Below are 18,137 nucleotides of genomic sequence, written 5' to 3'. Positions count from 1 at the left end.
TCTAGAGATGGGGAAACTGAGGCACCAAGGAGTGAATAACTTTGCCCAAGGCTGAACGGCTAGTAAGGGGCAGAGCTGGGCTTCACGACTTGGGAGACTGGCTCTGGAATCTCGACTCTCAGGCTCCACACTGCGCCGTGCATCTTACTCTTTAGTGAGTGCTTCCTGTTTGCCTTCAAGGAAGACGTTACCTACCCCATTTAACAGCTATGGAAACAGAGGCCTAGATCGGCTCAGGCCACCCAGCCATTAAGAGCTGGAACTGGGGAAATGCAGGTCTGCTTGGCTCCACGGAGCCTGCCACCTCTCCACAAGTCACAGCGGTGCACCTGACTGCCAAAAGTTAAAGGCCTCACCTGCCCTGCAGGGAGGGCTGCTGCTCTGGCCAGGGTGGAGCTCAGGGAGCGAAATCTCTGTGGACAAGACCTCTGCTAACACGGCCCCCTTCTCTTCCCCTCAGGTGAGCAGCCCCCCCTCCCACCCCCCTCCGCCAGTCATCCCACCCAAGCCTGCGCAGTGTGTCCACCACGTGTCCACTCAACCCAGCTGCCCAGGGCGGGGCAAGATGTCCAAGCTGCTGAACCCGGAGGAGATGACCTCGAGAGATTATTACTTCGACTCCTACGCCCACTTCGGGATCCATGAGGTAGGGCGTCCGGAGCGGGTGGCCGCATGGGGCAAGGTTGACCCTGCTGTCTTCTTGTTTCAGAGGTTGAGTAGTGTGTTCAACTCCTTATCACCATCATGTGAATTCTCCCAGTGCCCCCGAGGTCCCTGACCCTTTCTCCAACCTGTGGGCCCCTCCAGAGGGGCCGGTCCTGGAGCAGGTGAGCAGGTGGAAATGCGTGTCTGTGTGCACCACAGCCAGAGAGAGAACAGGGTGCTTAGGGCTTGTTTGTTTTATATTCCAGCACCTGTGTCTGTCCCTGACCACAAACCCAGCTCATCCAGTGTGGGCGAGATGGAGCTGGTCCTTGCACTAGGAGCTCAAATGCTGCGGCCAGAGTGCTGAGGCTGCCAGGACCTTCGGCAGGTCCCGATGTCCGTTCTTTTGACCAAAGAACGCCTCCAGGGGCATATCTGCAGGACGCTTCCATGGGAGGCCGGCCTAGGTCTGATACCCTGATTGATTTCTGGAAAGTCTTTTGTCTAAATGCCTGTCTTGCACCATAGCAGGGAAGACTTTGTTAGCTGCAGAACACAACAAAAGGCTTGCTGGCTACAATGGGGGCATAATAATCGCCAGCACTCTCCAGCCACCCCAAACAAACAGGTAGCACTTACTGAGTACTTACTAAGTTCCAGGCACAGCACTAAGCACATTATATGTATCATTTCTCTTAACCCTAATAAGAACGAAGAGGAACAGGAAATAAGAAGATAATATTTCCACAATCCCCTTATAGTGTGAAGAAAATACTGAAAAAGGAAGAGCTTGCTATGAAAATGCATTTTCAGAACAAGTCTCCCAGCTCTTCCTTCCAATCAGATGCTGCTATAAACTCTTCCTCTGTTGAAATGATGACAGAGCCATTGATGAAGGGTATTTAATAGTAACAACCCGCTTTTTTTTTTTTTTTTTTTTTTTTTTTTAGTGATTACTACCTGCTGGATGTTGTTACAAAATATTGGCTCAATGTTATTGTTATTCAGGTCAACCTCGTGAAGTTGGTATTATTGTTTGTCCCCATTTTACAGATGGTCCAGGCCCTTAAGAATCAGATTCATGCTGTTTCCTTTGCACAAGGCCACGTGCTGGTAGACAGCAGAGCTGGAAATGAAACTTCTTCGCTGTTTGACTCCAGGGGCTTCATTGCTAATTATCATGATATACAGCCTTTAAAACAAGTTTCCTTTTATTCTTTCTGGGAACCTTAAGAATCAGGTTGCCATATTTGTTCCTGCTGGTTCCTATGTAGCCCCACATGCAGGTAGCGGGTGGACGAGAGGCCCCTTCATTCCTTCTAGATTCAGCCTCATTCAATCCAGGGAGGCTCAAGGTTTGGCTGCCTGAGAACTGCTCTCTGCCTAAAACCACTGGGCCTGGTGCCTGTGCTTCCTTCTAAGGGTTCTGGCCCAGAAGGGCCTGGGCAGCTGAGCTTGCAGCTCTTGGGAGACCAAATGCCATCTTGGGGAAGGTAGGTGAGCTCTTGTACCCTCCTTGCCCCAGCTCCCCATTGGGATGGGGCCAGGGATGGTGCACAGAGTCCTGTCCTTGGGCTGCAAGGTGCTCTAGGAGGCAGAAGAGACCCTGAGAGCTCCTCCTCCTCAAGACCCTATCCCTAATTAAAGGGTGTGTTCTCCATGTGACAAGTTCTAATGAGCCGATGGCTCTGGGTACCCATTTCAAGGATGATTCCTAGGAAGAGAGAGCAGTTCCAGGGACCCCAAAATGCCTCTCCTTGGACATGCATGGAAACTATCCCATCAGGAACCACCCAACCATGGTTACAAGTCAAGGCCGGCCTTCCCTAGCCTTCAGGTTCCCCTCCTGCTGTGGGACCCTCACAGATCGGCTTCTCAGATAATGTACGTCCCTTTGAGCTGCTAAGATCTTGCTGAGCCACCCCTTCGGCATTTAGAATGTGTTCTCCTGTGCTGTCATTGATCTCTATAATTCCTTCAGGACTTGGTGTCCCCAGCCTGCAACCCAGGCCATGGCACGTTGTCTGGTTTGCAAAGAGGCTTGTTGACAAGGCTGCTAGTCTAGTCACTCAGGTGATACCTGCTCAGCACCAGGACCCAGCACCCAGAAGGGTGTGATTTCCACTTGAGAGAGCATGCCAAGGACCACCAAATAAATACTAGGCCAGGTTCCCTCAATTTTGTGTATGGATGTAAAAGTCAAACTTGTGTGTGAACTATATAAGCTGGGCAGACTGAGCAGGGGACTTAGAGTAAAGGATCTGTGAGTCATACATGACATTCCTGTCCTAGAAGAGTCCTTAGCAACCTTCTCATCGGGAAGTGCTTCTGGACACCTAGCTTACATCCTTCCTGCTGCTGCTATAGGGCAGCTAGATAACCTTCCTGTGCCCTGAGGTCTCGCTCCACAGGCCACCTGGTGCGAGCGAAGGTGGGGGCACGTGGACGGACCCTCAACACAGTTCTTTGTAGAGGAAGGTCCTGCTCTCTCCTCGTTATTGAGCACCGGGGACCTTGTTCCCTGCCAGACGGCTCACAGCGATGCCCGTGCGTCTCACCAGGCGGGAGCCGAGCCGGCCACGGGCAGTCTCACCAGGCAGGAGCCGAGCCGGCCATGGGCAGTCTTCTCCGGCATTAACAAGATCTCACCCGGGCGGGCAGCAGCTCGCCAGCTTGCCGATTAACAGCAGTCAGGGAGTGTCGAGGAAACAGTGAGGATGGATTGGGTCGATTAGTCTGTAAATACAAACAAGAAGTGCTGAGTAGGGAGGGGGAGGAGTTGGGGTCTGGAGAGCACCGCAGGAAGCGATTCTGGACACTTCCATTCTCCCAGCCTGCACCCCACCCGGAGACCGCTGCGCACGAAGAGCGGGCCGGGGGGAGGAAGACTGTGGCCTTCAATCCAGGGCCCTCCCAGGAGACAGGATCTCGGACAGGAGCTGAAGTGATGGCCATGTGCTTCCGGAGGCCTCTACCCGGAGAGAAGGGCAGGCTCCATGACCCCTGGATCCCAGCTCTGACTTCTCGGCATTTCTGACAGTCGGCACTGGGCCTGCCCCCTCGGCCGCAAGAAGCATCCCTGCCAACGTGTGCCTCGGCCCTGAGCCCCAGTGCCAGCCCCACTCTGCCAGCCCCCTTCTCTGATGAACTTGCTGCAGATTCTTTTGAAATAGACTCTTCGGGGCCTCATTTCCCAGCTATTAGTCAATGTGCTGTCATGTGTTTAATAGGCAGGAAAACTGGGAGACCAAGCTGTCCACGGCTAGGGACTGGGAATTGTTTTCAACAGTGGCATGTTCTTGTCTGAAACATCTTGAGACTTCTTTGTGCTATTATTCCAGGAGTGCTTACAGCAGGAGTGGAGGAAGGGGAGAGAGAGCCTCGTCTTTGGGCAGGCCGGGTAAGGGAAGTCTTGCAAAGCCACAACCTCCATTCTCCTAGAACTTGTACCTTCCAACCTAACGCCAGGGGCCTGGGCCCCTAAGGAAAGGAAGAATGAGCTAAAGAAGTAACAGAAGGCAATGAAGGAAGGGCAAGCCCTTTGCACTGGGGAAGCTCCTCATCAGCAAAAGTGTGATTCCCAGAGGTGTTCGGTCAATCAATTGCAGCCAGGAAGGCAATTAGGACTTTTAACTGTGGTTATGATTAAGCGATTTCTGAAACTATTGTCATTATTTTGCCTCCATTCTCTGCTCAGCTCAACTATTTCCTTGCGTGGATGAAGAAAAGGATTCAAGTTGTCACAAAGAACCAGAGCTAACACTTTTGTGAAACTTACTACACTTATGTAATCATCACAACAAACCCCATTTTTCAGATGAGGAAATTGAGGCACAGAAGGTGAAAAGATGGACTGAGAATTTGAATGCTCCAGAAACTGCATGTTTAACCCCTATGCTGTGCTATCTTCCTTTTTACTGAGCACCTACTATGTGCCATCCCTTGTGCCTGGTTCTGGGGATCTTGCAGTCATGTGGGGTTTGGTCCCAGAGATCTTCTGGAGGAAGAGGCTTAAGCTCACCTTCAAAATATTCAGAGCCAGAATTGAACTCAGTCTAACCAAACCCCCATCTTACTCAAATTCTAATAAGATCAAAGCTGTCAGCCCTGGGGCAGCACAGGAAGCTGTGGCTAGGCTTCAAAATGGCTCCTGCCTCCAATTCATTCATCTACCATATCTCACTGGAATCTTCCTTGTGATCCACCCTAACTGGAAACACAAGAGAGAGAGTGAGAGAGAATTCTGAGAAATGTAGCACAGCCTGGCCAAGTTACAAAGCCACCACAACATACGTGCACAGAACTCCAAAAAACATGAAGCAAAATCTACGGAACTAAAGGGAGAATCATAATGATACATTTTAAACACTTGCCTCTTGGTAATTGATCAAATACACACAAAAAAGTCAGTAAGAATGTAAAAATTTTGAACAATACAACCAAACGACCTGAGCTGATTGACATTTATAGAACATGGTCTGCGTTCCAAACCCCAGAAGACGCGTTCTGCTCGTGTGCATGTGGACACATCCCTAAGACCAGATCTTGAGCTGGGTCACAAAACAAAACCCAATCAACTTTAAAAGATTAAAACCATGCAGATTATGTTTTTTTTGTTCATAATGAATTAAATTAGAAATGAAAGCAATACGTTTTTCAGAAAATCTCCACATAATTGGAATGTAAGCAGCACTCTTCCAAACAACCCATGGGTTGGAGAAGAAATCACAAGAGGAATAAGAAAATATGCCAAACTAAATGACAGTGAAAACACAGCATATTAAAATTTGTGGGATGCAGTTAAAGCAATATTCAGAGGGAAATGTATAGCCTTAAATACTTACATGAGGAAACAGAAAGGCATAAAATCAATGACGAAAGCTTCTACCTGGTGAAGCTAGAGAAAGAAGAGCAAATAAAACCTAAGTTGAAGAAAGGAAATAATAGAGATGAAAGCAGAAGTTGATGAAATAGAAATCAAACCAACAAAGCCAAAAGTTGGTGTTTGAAAAGACTGACTAAATTGATAACATCTAGCTAGACTGATTGAGGAGAGAAAGAAAACAGAGAATACACAAACTGAAATATCATAAATGGAGGCAGGGCTATCATTACAGATTGTGCAGACATTAGCAGGTAATGAGAGAATATTATGACAATGTTATGCCAATAAGTTTGACCACTTACATAAAGTAGAAAAATTCTTTTAAAAATTACCTTGTCAAAACTGACATAAAATGCATAAAAACTAAAATAGCTCTTTATTGGTTAAATAAATAGAGCTCATAGTTAAAATCCTTCCCATAAAAAGAATTCCAGGCCCATATCGTTTTACTGGTGAATTATCATAAACACATAAAGAAGGAAAATGCCAGTCTCACCCAAACTTCTGCAGAAAATACGTGAGGAGAAGACACTTCTGAACTTTGTGACGAGCCTGGCATAGCCTTGATTGCCAGAGAAGGTGAGAGACAGTTACAGACCAGCATTCCTCATGAATATAAGTACAGGTATCTGCAACAAAACATTAATAAATAAAACCCAATAATGTTTAAAAAGGATTGTACATCATGACAAAGTATTGGCTGAACATCTAAAAGCAACTTTTGAAGTTCAAAACATTAACAAAATAAAGGAGAAAAGTCATAAATCATCTCCATAAATGTAGAAAAAGCATGTGATGAAATTAAGTGCCAATTCATGATAAAAGCTCTTTCCAAGTTAAAAATAGAAGGAACTTCTTCAGACTGATAAAAGATATTTATAGAAAGCCTAAATTATATTTGATGGAGATATTATTGGAGCAAAGGAAAGATGTCTGCCCTCTGCAATTCTATCCAGCATTTCACTGGCACTCTTTGCCAGTACAATAAAGCAAGAGGAAAGAACAAAAAATAAAACACATAAAGATAGGAAAAAAGAAATAAAATGATCTTTATTCACAAGTGACAAGGTTTTTTACATAGAAAAATAAAAGAATCTGCAAAAAGAAAAAAACCCTACTAGAATTAATATGTGAAGTGAGCAAGGCTGCAAGATACAAGGTCAGTATAAATACCAACACATTGTAAAATAAAAATTTTAAAATGCCACCTATAGTACCATAAAATAAAATAGTTAAAAATAAATTTAACCAAGGACATGCAAGATCTTCGTACTGAATCTATAAAACATTTCAGAGAGAAATTAAAGGGGACCTAAATAGAGAGCTGTATCATGTTCTTGGATTGTTATACTCAATATTGCTAAGATGTCAGTTTTCCCCACATTTATCTATAGGTTCAGTGCAATTCCAATCAACCTCAGGAGGCTATTCTGTGTGAATTAATAAGTTAATTTAAAATGTATATGGAAATGCAAAGGACCTAAAATAACCAAAATAATCTTGTTAAAGAAAAACTATGTTCTCACTACTTTGTTTCAAAGTTAATATAAAGCTATAGTAATCAAGTGTTGAATTTGTATATCAATGGAACACATCAAAGAAGCCACATGTGTACAGTCAATTGATTTTTGACAGAAGTGGCAAGGTAATTCAATGGGGAAAATGTTAGTCTATTTAGCAAATGGTGCCTGAACTATTTATTTTTATGAAAAAAATGAGTTCAAACTCTTAACTTACATCATACACAAAAATTAATTTGACATGTAAAAGCCACAGCTATAAAACTTCTGAACGGAAACATAGGAGTATATCTTTGGATTTTAAGGCAGACAAAGATTATATAGGACCCAAAATGCACTAATCATAAAAAGAAACTGAAAAGTTGGTCTTCGCTTTCCAAATGACAACATAAAGAAAATGAAAAGATAAACCACTGGAGAAGATATTCACTACACACACACACACACACACACACACACACACACACACACACACACACACACACAGTATATCTGACAAAAGACTTTTTTCCAGAATGAACTCCTACAATTCAATAAAGACAAATAGCTCAAGAAAAAAATGGGCAAAGGACTTGAATAGACACTTCACAAAAGAAGATGTATATGAATAGTCAATAAGCTATGAAAAAATTATATCAATTATCAGAGAAATGCAATTAAAACTATAACGAGATATCAGTTCATATCCACTAGAATGGCTACAATTAAAAAGATGGGTAATACTAAGTTGCCAGGATGTGAAACAACTTGAACTCAATACATTGCTGTTTGGACCATAAAATGGTACAACTATTTTGGAAAACTTTTTGGCAATTTCTTATGATGTTAAATATACACCTACCCTAAGACCCAGCAAACTTACTTCTAGGCATTACCCAAGAGAAACGAAAACCTGTATCCTCAAAATTATACAAAAATGTTTACGGCAGATTTATTCATAATAGCAAAAAACTGGAAACAATACTAATACCCACCAGCAAGTGAATGGATAAATGATGAACGCATCGTGCTGTGCTCATACAGTGGCATACCATACAGCAAGAACAACAAAATGGAACGAACCTCGGTTACATGCAATAACATGAATGAATCTCAAACACTTTCTGTTGCACAAAAGAAGCCAGACACACAAGCATCCATAATGTATGATCAAATTTACATAAAGTTCTAGAACAGGCAGAAGAAAGCTTTGGTGACAGAAATCAGATCATCTGCTGTCTGGGGTGGGGCTGAGGATTGACTACAAAGGAGCCCGAAGGACCTTCTAGGGTGATGGAGAAGCTCTGTATCTTGGTTATGGTGGTGGCTATGCAAGTGTACATTTTTCAAAACCTTTACACTGCACTGACCATAAACTTACTATCTATACTTTTTGTTGCATGCAAATTATACTTAAATAAAATTGATTTATAAAAAAAATCACTCCAATACTTTTGGTGATGAGTTAGTCAAAAATGTCTGCCAATACCTTGAATGGCAAAAGATCTCTACCTCACCGCCATACACAGATTGATCATGCTCTCCTTGGGCTGGAGACAATCGGGGTTCTCTGTCACTACAAGCACTTGTGCTGAACAGAGGAATATGTTTTCTAGTCTTAAAAACCAACCAATAGGCCGGGCGTGGTGGCTCACGCCTGTAATCCTAGCACTTTGGGAGGCCGAGGCGGGCGGATTGCTCAAGGTCAAGAGTTCGAAACCAGCCTGAGCGAGACCCCGTCTCTACCAAAAATAGAAATAAATTAATTGACCAACTAAAAATATATATACAAAAAATTAGCCGGGCATGGTGGTGCATGCCTGTAGTCCCAGCTACTCGGGAGGCTGAGGCAGGAGGATCGCTGATCCCTGGAGATTGAGGTTGCTGTGAGCTAGGCTGACGCCACGGCACTCACTCTAGCCTGGGCAACAAAGTGAGACTCTGTCTCAAAAAAAAAACACAAAAAAAAACCAACCAACAAAACAAAAAGAATACTCATAAAAACCTCCTTTAATAACCTATTCAATGGCAATTCTCTCACCATGACAGAAAGTTCTGCTTCAGGTTTAACTTAAATCTTTCCTGTTGTGTGTTGCTGATCTTTCCTTTAGTTCTCTGGTAAATTGGAACTCTCCCAGGCCTGGACTTGAGTTCCTCTTCTGATAGTAGGTAGTTATTTTTCCGGGCAGAGTTTTAAGGCCGGAGCACTTTGGAATGATGCGGGTAGCCCCTGGCCCAGCTGCGCCACAGTCCCCTGTGTGGCTCTGCCTGATGACATTGTTGAGATTCTTGGAAAATTTGCTGGCATGGCCCAGGGCCCGTGACCCTGCCGTGCTCCCAGGTGCCTTGAATACACTGACGTTCCCTTTCCTTTCCTTCCATGACAGGAGATGCTGAAGGACGAGGTGCGAACGCTCACGTACCGGAACTCCATGTACCACAATAAGCACGTGTTCAAGGACAAAGTGGTGTTGGATGTTGGGAGCGGTACTGGAATCCTTTCCATGTTTGCTGCCAAAGCAGGGGCCAAGAAGGTGTTTGGGGTGAGCACGTCACCCCCCCCCCGCCGGCTTCCGCAGAGCCAGCCCCTCACCCTGTCTTCCCCAGCCCCTCCTGGAAGTGCAGACCAGTCCACCCCTTTTGCTTGGGTCAGACCTTTTGAGGAGGAGCAGAGAAAATCAAGAGTGTCTCTTAGGAGGCAGGGCAGGCTCTCTGTCACCTAGGCATTGCTCCTGGATCCTGCTGGGTGACTGCTAACATTTGCGGGCAATTTTTGGCTCTCCTGAGATCGTTCCAATGACATCCTTACCTTATGGTGCTTAGCCCCACTGTCAGCTCGAGAGGCAGTGCAGTGTGGTGACACGTGGGAGCTCGTCCACTCACTAGAGGGTGACCTTTGGTAATTCACTCCTCTGTACCTCAATTTCCCCATCTATAAAATGGGCATAATAACAGTACCTTGTCCATGGGGTGATTGTGAGGATTGGACATGTTTAATACACAGGTAAAGTGCTTCAAACAGTGCCCAGCATATGGCAAATGCTCGGCGTCTATTATTGCAGTTGAGAAGGGGCTACTGAGAGGTAACAGGAAAATCCCCTTCCCTTTTCTGCAATGGAAAGGTTGGTAGACTTTCCTTCTGCTGCTTTGGCTGCTGCAGCCCCTCGACGTGGAGGATGACCACGCCGCCCAGCTGTCCCCTGGCTCTCACAGGCAGCTGTGTGCAGCCTGCGGACAGGGGGCCTGGGAGTGTCTGGAGCTGGAAAGAAACTGTGAAAAAAGAAGAGCTCTGAGCTGCTGGCTGAAGTTTGAAAAATGCAGTGGGTCTGAGGCTGGAAAACGGACATCAGCCATGCTTGGTCCAGATGAAAGGCAAACTGCAATCAGACTCCCCCGTGTGTACGAGCCGGCCCGTTTGCAGGGTCCCGTGGCAAGCTGGGCAGCGCTCAGAGATCTCCATTCCTGGGGCATTTGGCTGGGCCATCCTGTAGCCTGCCTGCGCTGAGGAGCCCCAGGCTCCCGGTCGCTGGAGCCCTCCAAACCCCTGTGGCCACCCCTGCCTCCATAGGCTTGCCCCTAAGTCGCCCAAAGGGGACAGCACTCCTCCTCCACGCCAGACTTGGGAAGCACTTGGCTGTGGCTGGCGAGGGTCTTCTGGATGCCTGGGCTGTCCTCCAGCTGCCTCAGGCACAGCCGCCTGGGAAGCGCTGCGATCTCTCAGCCGAGGCACTGTTGAGGCCAGTGGCCATCGCACACTAAGGGCAGGCTGTGTCGTCACCACCCGTGTGCCTGCAGGGCCCCAGGGATGGAGGCCTTGGACAAGGGACAGGCAGTGTTTGTGAGGTCACGAGGCAGCAGAGCTGGACGTGCGGCCATCCAGTGCCCCGAGTGCTGTGTCTCCCAGCGCTGCGCACCTGTCCCTGGCACCCGAGCCGGAGCCGTCTGGGGGCTTCAGCCGAGGAGCTGTCAGCGCTCCCACGCGGCGCCTTCCAGCGGCGGTGACTTGGCCATCCGTCTGCCTCCCGCCCTTTTCCCTAACAGCTCTTTCGTAAGCGGCTCCGCCACCGTTGGCCGGCGCCGTTCTGGGTGGCTCACTTCACAGGGCCCCTCCACCCACTGCCGTCCTCGTGGTGACGGGCGCGGGAGGGAGGGAGGGAGGGAGAGGACGACCATCCCTGGAGACGGAACCTGGAGGTAGAAACGGAGAAAGAGGCAGAAAGAAAGGCTCACAGAAAAGCTGGGAAATGAGACAGGGATCCAGGAAAAGAAAGAAGATAAAGTAGAAAGCACAAAAGAAAAGGAGGGAAATGGAGGGTGGGGAAGAAACGGAAAGGAGAAGACGGAAGAAAGGAGGGCAGGGCATGGCGTAGCCTGCAGCCTGGGCGTCTCCGGGCAGTGAGTGCTGGGGTGTCGGACACGCAGGGACCCCGTTGTCCCAGCACAGCCTCAGGGAATGGGGACTCCGGCCTCACTCGAGGGACCGCTGAGCCACAGTGAGACAGATGGAGGCCAGCTGGGGATCCAGGCTGCCTGTGGCCTCTGCAGGTGGGATGACAACAAGCAAGACAGGGAGAGGAGGAGACGCAGCCCTACAGTCAGTAGGACCTGAAGACAAAGGCCCCGGTAGCCCAGGAAAGGGCTGGTCCTCCTGGGACCTGTGCCCTGGCTGGGCTCTGCCTCCTTAGGGACCCCTCCCGACCCCGTAGGAGCCCTCACCCTTCCTTAAGGCCTTGCTGGAGGTCGTCACAACTCCCTTGGTCCCCCTACGTGACCACTTCTCATGGGAGTGCTCCTGTCCCCAGGGCCCAGGGGAGTGTGGGGGGCTCCCCAGTGTGGAGGGGAGCGGAGTGTGGGGCCCTCGCTCAGGCCAGTCTCTGTAGGGGCCGGACGAGGCGGCAGAGCGGCTCCTGGCACCTGTGCCCCTCACTCCAGCCTCCCTTGGCCGTCCCTGGCAGCACCCACTAGACCTCCAAGCCCTGGGCTGGGCTGGGGCTCCAACCATTCCCCTGAAGACCTGTTCTTAGCAATGGCCAGCTGGTCTCTCAAATACCTTGGCCCTTTGCTTAGGAGATTTGGGGAGCCTGGGAAGACTTCCAGATTAAAAGGAATAAGCTTGTTCCAAGGTGGAGCTGTAGAAGCAGCGAGAGCTACCTTACAGTGGGGGTGGGGCGGGGGAGAGGATGCTAAGACCGGCCCTGGGTGCCTGGCCTGGCACTTCCGACATGGCCCTGGTCCTGCACGGTGCGCAGTTTACCCTGGGGGGCGGGGGTGGGGAGGCCCACGCCACGCGCCACCCTGGCGTGGCTCTGCCGTCCCACACCCTCCCCAGGAGGACAGTGGCTGTGCAGCCTCTCACCCTCTGGCCCAGCCAAGAGGGCGAGGCCCGCCAGCCCCTCCCGAGTCTGGGGACAGGGACGGAGCCCATCGCGGGTGGCAGCCGGGGCTCCGTGTCCTGGCAGCGGCAGCCCAACTTAGTGGAAAGCCACTGGCCTGGAGTCGGGAGGGCCAAGTTTTAGTTTTGAATCTGCCACAAATTCTTTGTGGGGCCACGGCAAGTCACTGCACCTCTTTGGGCCTCTGTGTCTCCATCCATTAAGTTGGCGTTGGACGTGCTGTGACTTTTTTTGATGCCTTGCTCCTTTGTTCTGTGCCCTTTCTAGATTGAATGCTCCAGTATTTCTGACTACTCAGAGAAGATCATTAAGGCCAACCACTTGGACAACAGTAAGACATACCTCCAAGTATTTTCTCGCGGATGGAGGGGTGAGGGGCTTGCGCTTTCTTGTCGGGCGATGCAGAGGGAGAGCGGAGCACCCAGCTGAGGCTCCTGCTGGCGGGCTGTGGCCGTGGGTGCTGAGGTTCTCACCCCCAACATGCCAGCCAAGGGGTACATTTGTCCCCTCTCAGCTTTCAGCAAGCCCTGCCTATGGCTAGACCCTTAGCTGCCGTAGCCCCTGCTGGGCCCCAGCTGTAGGCAACCTGTTGAGTTCTGCAAAATGGCCACATCCCTCCTCCTCCTCTTCCTCCTCTTCCCTCTCCACAAGCACCAGCCCTACCTCTCCCTGCCACCCAGTGGCATCCTGGCAGACCCCAAGATGTGGTCCTGCCCCCCCCCCCAAGCCACGTCACTGACCAGCGGGGCCTTCCTCATGCTGGAGTGTGATTACAGAGAGGTGTGTCCCTGTCCCGTCCCTTCCCTTCCTCTCTCCTTGCTTCCTTCTACCTGGAGCCCATCTTGAACACACCCAGACCCAAGGACGGACTAGGAGAGCTCCTTGTGGCTTGCATCTGTCACCAGGATTAGATGCAGGCCCCGGCCCCTGTGCTCGGCGCTGGGGAGAACTTCACAGGGACATTGTGTCCCACTGCGCTGGGGCTGAGGCAGTGAGGCCAGGAGAGGGACAGGTGGAACTAAAGTTGCAGTGCGGGGAGTGAGCTGGAGTCCAGACCGGTGGCAGAGGCAGGGGACTGAAGCAGCGTAAAGCCGAGGGCCTGGGAAGCCTTAGTTCTGGAAGACAGAGTTCATTGCAGAGTTCTGAATGGTGGCAAGGAAGCAGCAGGAGGGAAGGATATTACTTAGAGGGGTCTAGGGCGGGCGGGGGTGGTGGTGGTGGGGAGAGACCACAGTGGAGCAAGAGACAGGGCAGGAAGGGGTCTGTTTTGTGTCCCTCTGGTGGGAGCTGGGCACAGAGGTCTCGCATGCAGGCTCTGCCCCGTCCCCGGCACCTGGGACTCCACACAGCCTTCCCTCTCTGTGCTGTGTGACCTTCGGCTCCAAGGATAAAGCCCTTGCCGTGCTCCCTGCCAGGCTTCCAGAACTCTCTTGCTCCCCTATAGGGTGCCTGCTGCCCTGATGCCCTTTGGGTCTGACCTGAGTAACTAGGTCGGGGCGGTGCTGCCGACTGCACTACTGCACGCCTGTCCCACGCGGCTGCAGCCCGCACCTGTCCTGCTGCTGCTCGACACACCTGCTGCAGACTCTTAGAAAGGGCAGGAGTGTTACTCAACAAACTTCTCTGCCTGCCACCATGAGCAAGGCTCTGGGGACAGAACAGGGAGCAAGACAGGTAAAGTCCCTGACCTCATGGAATCCACACTGTAGCTGGGGGGAGGAGGGGGTGGTTACACATAATAAAGACGTAGAAGCCCAAAGAAAAATATCAGATGGTGGTAAGAGCTCGCAGATCACAAAGGAGGCTGATAAGATAGAGGAGGACCAGGTGGTTACTGTCAGGTCAGTCTCTGAGCAGGTCACATTCAAGTTCAAATTTGAATGACAGGAAGGAGACAGGCTGACAAAGGTCGGGGGAGAAGGAGTTAGAGCTACGCAGTGCACAGGTCTGTAGGCAGGATGGGGCTCAGCATCCCCACGGGACAGAAGAAAGGCCTGTGGCCAGGGTGTCGGGCGGCAAAGGGAGCAGAGGGTTGCAGGGGCCAGTCCTACAGGCTTGGAAACTAGGAAAGCAAGGTTGGATTTCATTCTCTGGGTGCTGAAGTCTTCTGGGGAATTTTGAGCAAGGGCGGTGTCTTCTCTATGGAGAATGGGTGGAACTGGTCATGGGCGGGAAGAGCAGAAGCAGACGCCGAGAAGGAGCTATCACAGCGCTCCAGCCAGACTGCCAGCGTGGTGACCGGAGGTGGCGGGGGCGGAGGAGAGAGGGGGCCACTGTGGGAGATGCATGGAAACAGAGGGTGGGCTGGGTGTGGGAATGAGGGGAAGAGAGGGCAGGCTCTAACTCCTTTTGACTTGAGCAACTGCGTGACTGGGGACTGGCTGCAGGCAGAGTACTCGGCAGGAGGCAGGGGCAAGAAAGAAGTCAAGAGCTCCCCTGCGCCGTGCTGGTCCGGGCTGCCTGTGGGCCACCCAGGCAGAACTACGGAGCCGGACTGCGTGAGTCTAGTCTAGAGTTTCAGGGAGGTTCAGAGGAGACCCACACTCGGAAGTCACCAACATATAGATATTGTTTAAAGCTTCGGGATGAGGTCACTTAGGGGTGATGTGTAGCTAGAGGAAAAAATGGGACAAAGGTAGGGCTCGTGGGCATTTCAATGCTCGAGGTCAAGCCCAGGTCAAGGGCCAGCGAGGGGGCTGAGCACACACAGTCAGCGAGGTTGGTGGCCGTTCAGAAGCATGACTGCCATGAAGCCCGAGAAGGAGGGTGTGGCAGGCTGCAGGGAATGCCGTGAGCCCAAGCAAGGTAAGAACAGAGAAGTGCCCCTTGAGTGTTGCCACATGGAGGTTACTGGCGTCCTAACAAGAGCAGACTCAATGTAGGGGTGGGGACGGAAGTCCAGTTAGAGTAGGCTCAGGAGAGACTGAGGTAAAGACCATAACTCTACTCGTTGTGATGGGGACCAGGGAGATGGAACGGTAGCTATTAGGGATGTAGGATGAAGGGAGGTTTTTTTTTTTTTTTTAAGGATAGCAGATATTAAAAGGTGTGTATGATTGAATGGCACAGTAGAGAGAGAAAAATTGCAGAAAGAGGAAATTCAGGAGCAAAGACCTTGAGGAGGTGGGGAGGTGGGCTCCAGAGCACAGGTGGGAAGGTGGCCTTTGTCTTGCACAGGTGGAGGGGGTGACCCTTGCCTAGAGTAGAGACAGTTCAACTCCCACATCCGAGGAGCAGGGTGTTGGGGGTCCAGACAGCAGCGGCTGGTGGTGGGAAGCCTTGCTTTGCTGCTCCTGTGCTCTGTGAAGATGGGGCGCTGGCTGGCAGGTGGGGCGGAGGCGGTGGGAGATGACGGGGCTGGCGTGGAGCGGGGAAGCAGACCGCTGGGAGCACCGGCGCCTGTAGAGGTGGCAGCACAGACACACAGTGAGTCCGGTCCTCACTGCTGTGTGATCTTTCCCTTGTCACACTCAGTGGCTGGGTGCGAGTGGGGGAAGGTTGCTGGGTGGGGGCTTTGCTGGGAGGACATGGCAGAGTGGGGGAGCCAGAAGTTGATGACAGCGTTGGACCAGGGCATCTAAGCTGGGTGGGGGAGGATGGAGGAAGGGGCGATGGTGGTGACAGGCCGGGGCGAGGGGCAGGTGGCATCTGTAGTGGCTGTGGGTGGGCACAGTCCCCCGGTCCGAGCGGGGAATGCAGCTCCGATCCCCTGACCTCTGGCGGGTACCCAGCCCCACTTTGTTCACGCAGGGCAGCGGGGTCTCTCCTGTGCCCTCTTCACACAGCGCTTGCCCTGGGCTCCCTATCTGCATACTAAAGATGGAAAAAGCAAACCAGTCGATTCTTTCCGTGCAAGACGGTATGGCCTGGCACCCACAGGTTTCAGCTGGCCGCCTCCTCCTTAGCGGACGTGGAAACCGAGGCTGGGGAAGGGAGCGACTGAGCTGGGCGGGAGCCCTCAGTCGCGGCTCTGGTTCTTGCCCCCTTTCCTCAGGTGTGCCTGTGTGGATGCGGACCCTCCACTGCTCGCCTGTCCAGAAGGTGGAAACTCATAGGTGGGGAGGGGGTCGGATGTCCTCAGGGGTCCTGAGTCCCATCCCTGGGTTCTAAGAGGCTTCCCAAGAACTCTCCAGCCGTTCCCTGCCCCAGCACTGGTCCCATCTGCACAGGAATTCCTGCCCTCTGAGGCCCTGCCCGGCCTCTGACTCTGCTTCTCTCTCGGTGCTGGCTCACCCCCAGCAAGTAAGTGTTGGGGGCTCTCTCTGTCCTCCCCCAGCTGGCAGAGGCCACGGCCCTGCAGTAGAGTGCGGGCTGGGTGTGGAGGGGCGGTGGCTAACACCTGCTGAGGAGTCCCGACCTTCAGACATCACCAAATTTCCACCTATCTGTCCACCTGCTCATTTATTTGTTCATTCATCACACTGTGGATTCCTATTTTATTTAATAGGTTATACCTGTTATCGCTGTTTACTTTGACACTCAGATCGCGCCTGATTTGGTGGCTGGGAGCCCCTGGCTTGTGTGTCCCTTTGCCGTCCCTCTCCCCTCTCTGCGAGCTTCCTGACTCTCTGGCATGAGATGTCCCAGGCCGGTCCTGAGCCTTCCATGCCTGTTCTGGAGCCGGCCGTTTCTCCCGATCCCATTTAAAGGACAGCAGCATTTAGAAACTAAGATCGAGTGACACGTGCTCATTGATTTTAGGGTGCTGGTGCTCCCAGGCTGCTTCGTTGGAGAGAGCTGGGGCGTGTGTGCGTCTCTTTGTGCACACACTTACACGAGATTAATTCTGCATCTCCATTTTGTCAAGTCGGAGCTCGCGTGGCACCTCCCCTGCTAACCAATGCCACAGGCTTCCCTCTAGTTTTCGCCTTGCCCATGCTTGTGCCTCCTTTCTCTGGCACTGGAAATCGCACTCTCTGTAACGTGTTTACCTATCACGCACCCGTCTGTGTTCACATAGCCCTGTACGAAACCGCTCTCCCATGGTCGCCACCTCCTGCCCCACACGACGGCCTGTCAGCCTGTGCTGGCCAGCATCCCATGCGGGCCGCCTCTGCCGAGCCTGCTGCCCGCTGTTGCGGACGCCCACCCCGCACCCTCCACGCCAGCGTCCCGCACCGGGCTGCCCGTCCCCCAGCCCTGCCGCCTGGACTCCGACGCGCTGGGCCAGGCCGCCCCTGCTCAGGCTTCAACACGCCCTGCCGACATCCGTGCTCTGGATTCTGATGGCTCAGGCTTGACTCTGTGCTACCGAGACACAGGCCCAAGAGGGCCAAACCACTGTCCCCCAGGGAATAGCTGCCACGTGCCCCACGCCTGTTCCTCCCTGTCACACACACTGTGCTGGGGGCACGCAGGGTGAAGCAAAGCTATCTTTGTTTCTCCCTCCCTGGGGGTCGAAGCAGGTGGGTGGAGCTGGTGAGGCTGCTGAGGCCACCCTGGGTCCCGACTGCTGGCCCAGTCCCCTCAGCCTTGGCACGTGTACTTGAAAGAGGACAGCTTGGCTACACAGACGCTTCCATGGAAATGCTTTTGAAATGCTGCAGCAGCAATTGTGTGGGGCTTGGGAGTGTAGGTGTAGCGACATAAATAACAACATGGCATCAAATACCTGCTTCCCAGAACCAGTCAGTCTCTCTTCCTCTCCGCCTCCGTGCGGCTCCGGGCCGGAGTTACCCGCGCGGACGCACGCCCACGAGCAGCACCTACGGCAGA

At 51.6% G+C, this 18,137-nt stretch overlaps 1 protein-coding gene across 1 annotated transcript in view; it reads left to right on the top strand.

Moving 5' to 3' along the window:
* Positions 1-460: 460 nt before the first annotated feature.
* Positions 461-18,137, top strand: part of PRMT8 (protein arginine methyltransferase 8) — a 48,849-nt gene continuing 31,172 nt past the window's right edge. Inside the window, exons 1-3 of the mRNA XM_012783177.2 lie at positions 461-646; positions 9,417-9,572; positions 12,690-12,753. Coding sequence (XP_012638631.1) covers positions 566-646; positions 9,417-9,572; positions 12,690-12,753 — 301 coding nt within the window. The 5' untranslated portion in view covers positions 461-565. The remainder of the gene's footprint in view (positions 647-9,416; positions 9,573-12,689; positions 12,754-18,137) is intronic.

This window comes from Microcebus murinus, chromosome 10, assembly GCF_040939455.1.
Source record: "Microcebus murinus isolate Inina chromosome 10, M.murinus_Inina_mat1.0, whole genome shotgun sequence".
Lineage (NCBI taxonomy): Eukaryota > Metazoa > Chordata > Mammalia > Primates > Cheirogaleidae > Microcebus > Microcebus murinus.
The sequence above is the reverse complement of the archived record's forward strand: the minus strand, read 5'-3'. Positions and strand labels throughout refer to the sequence as shown.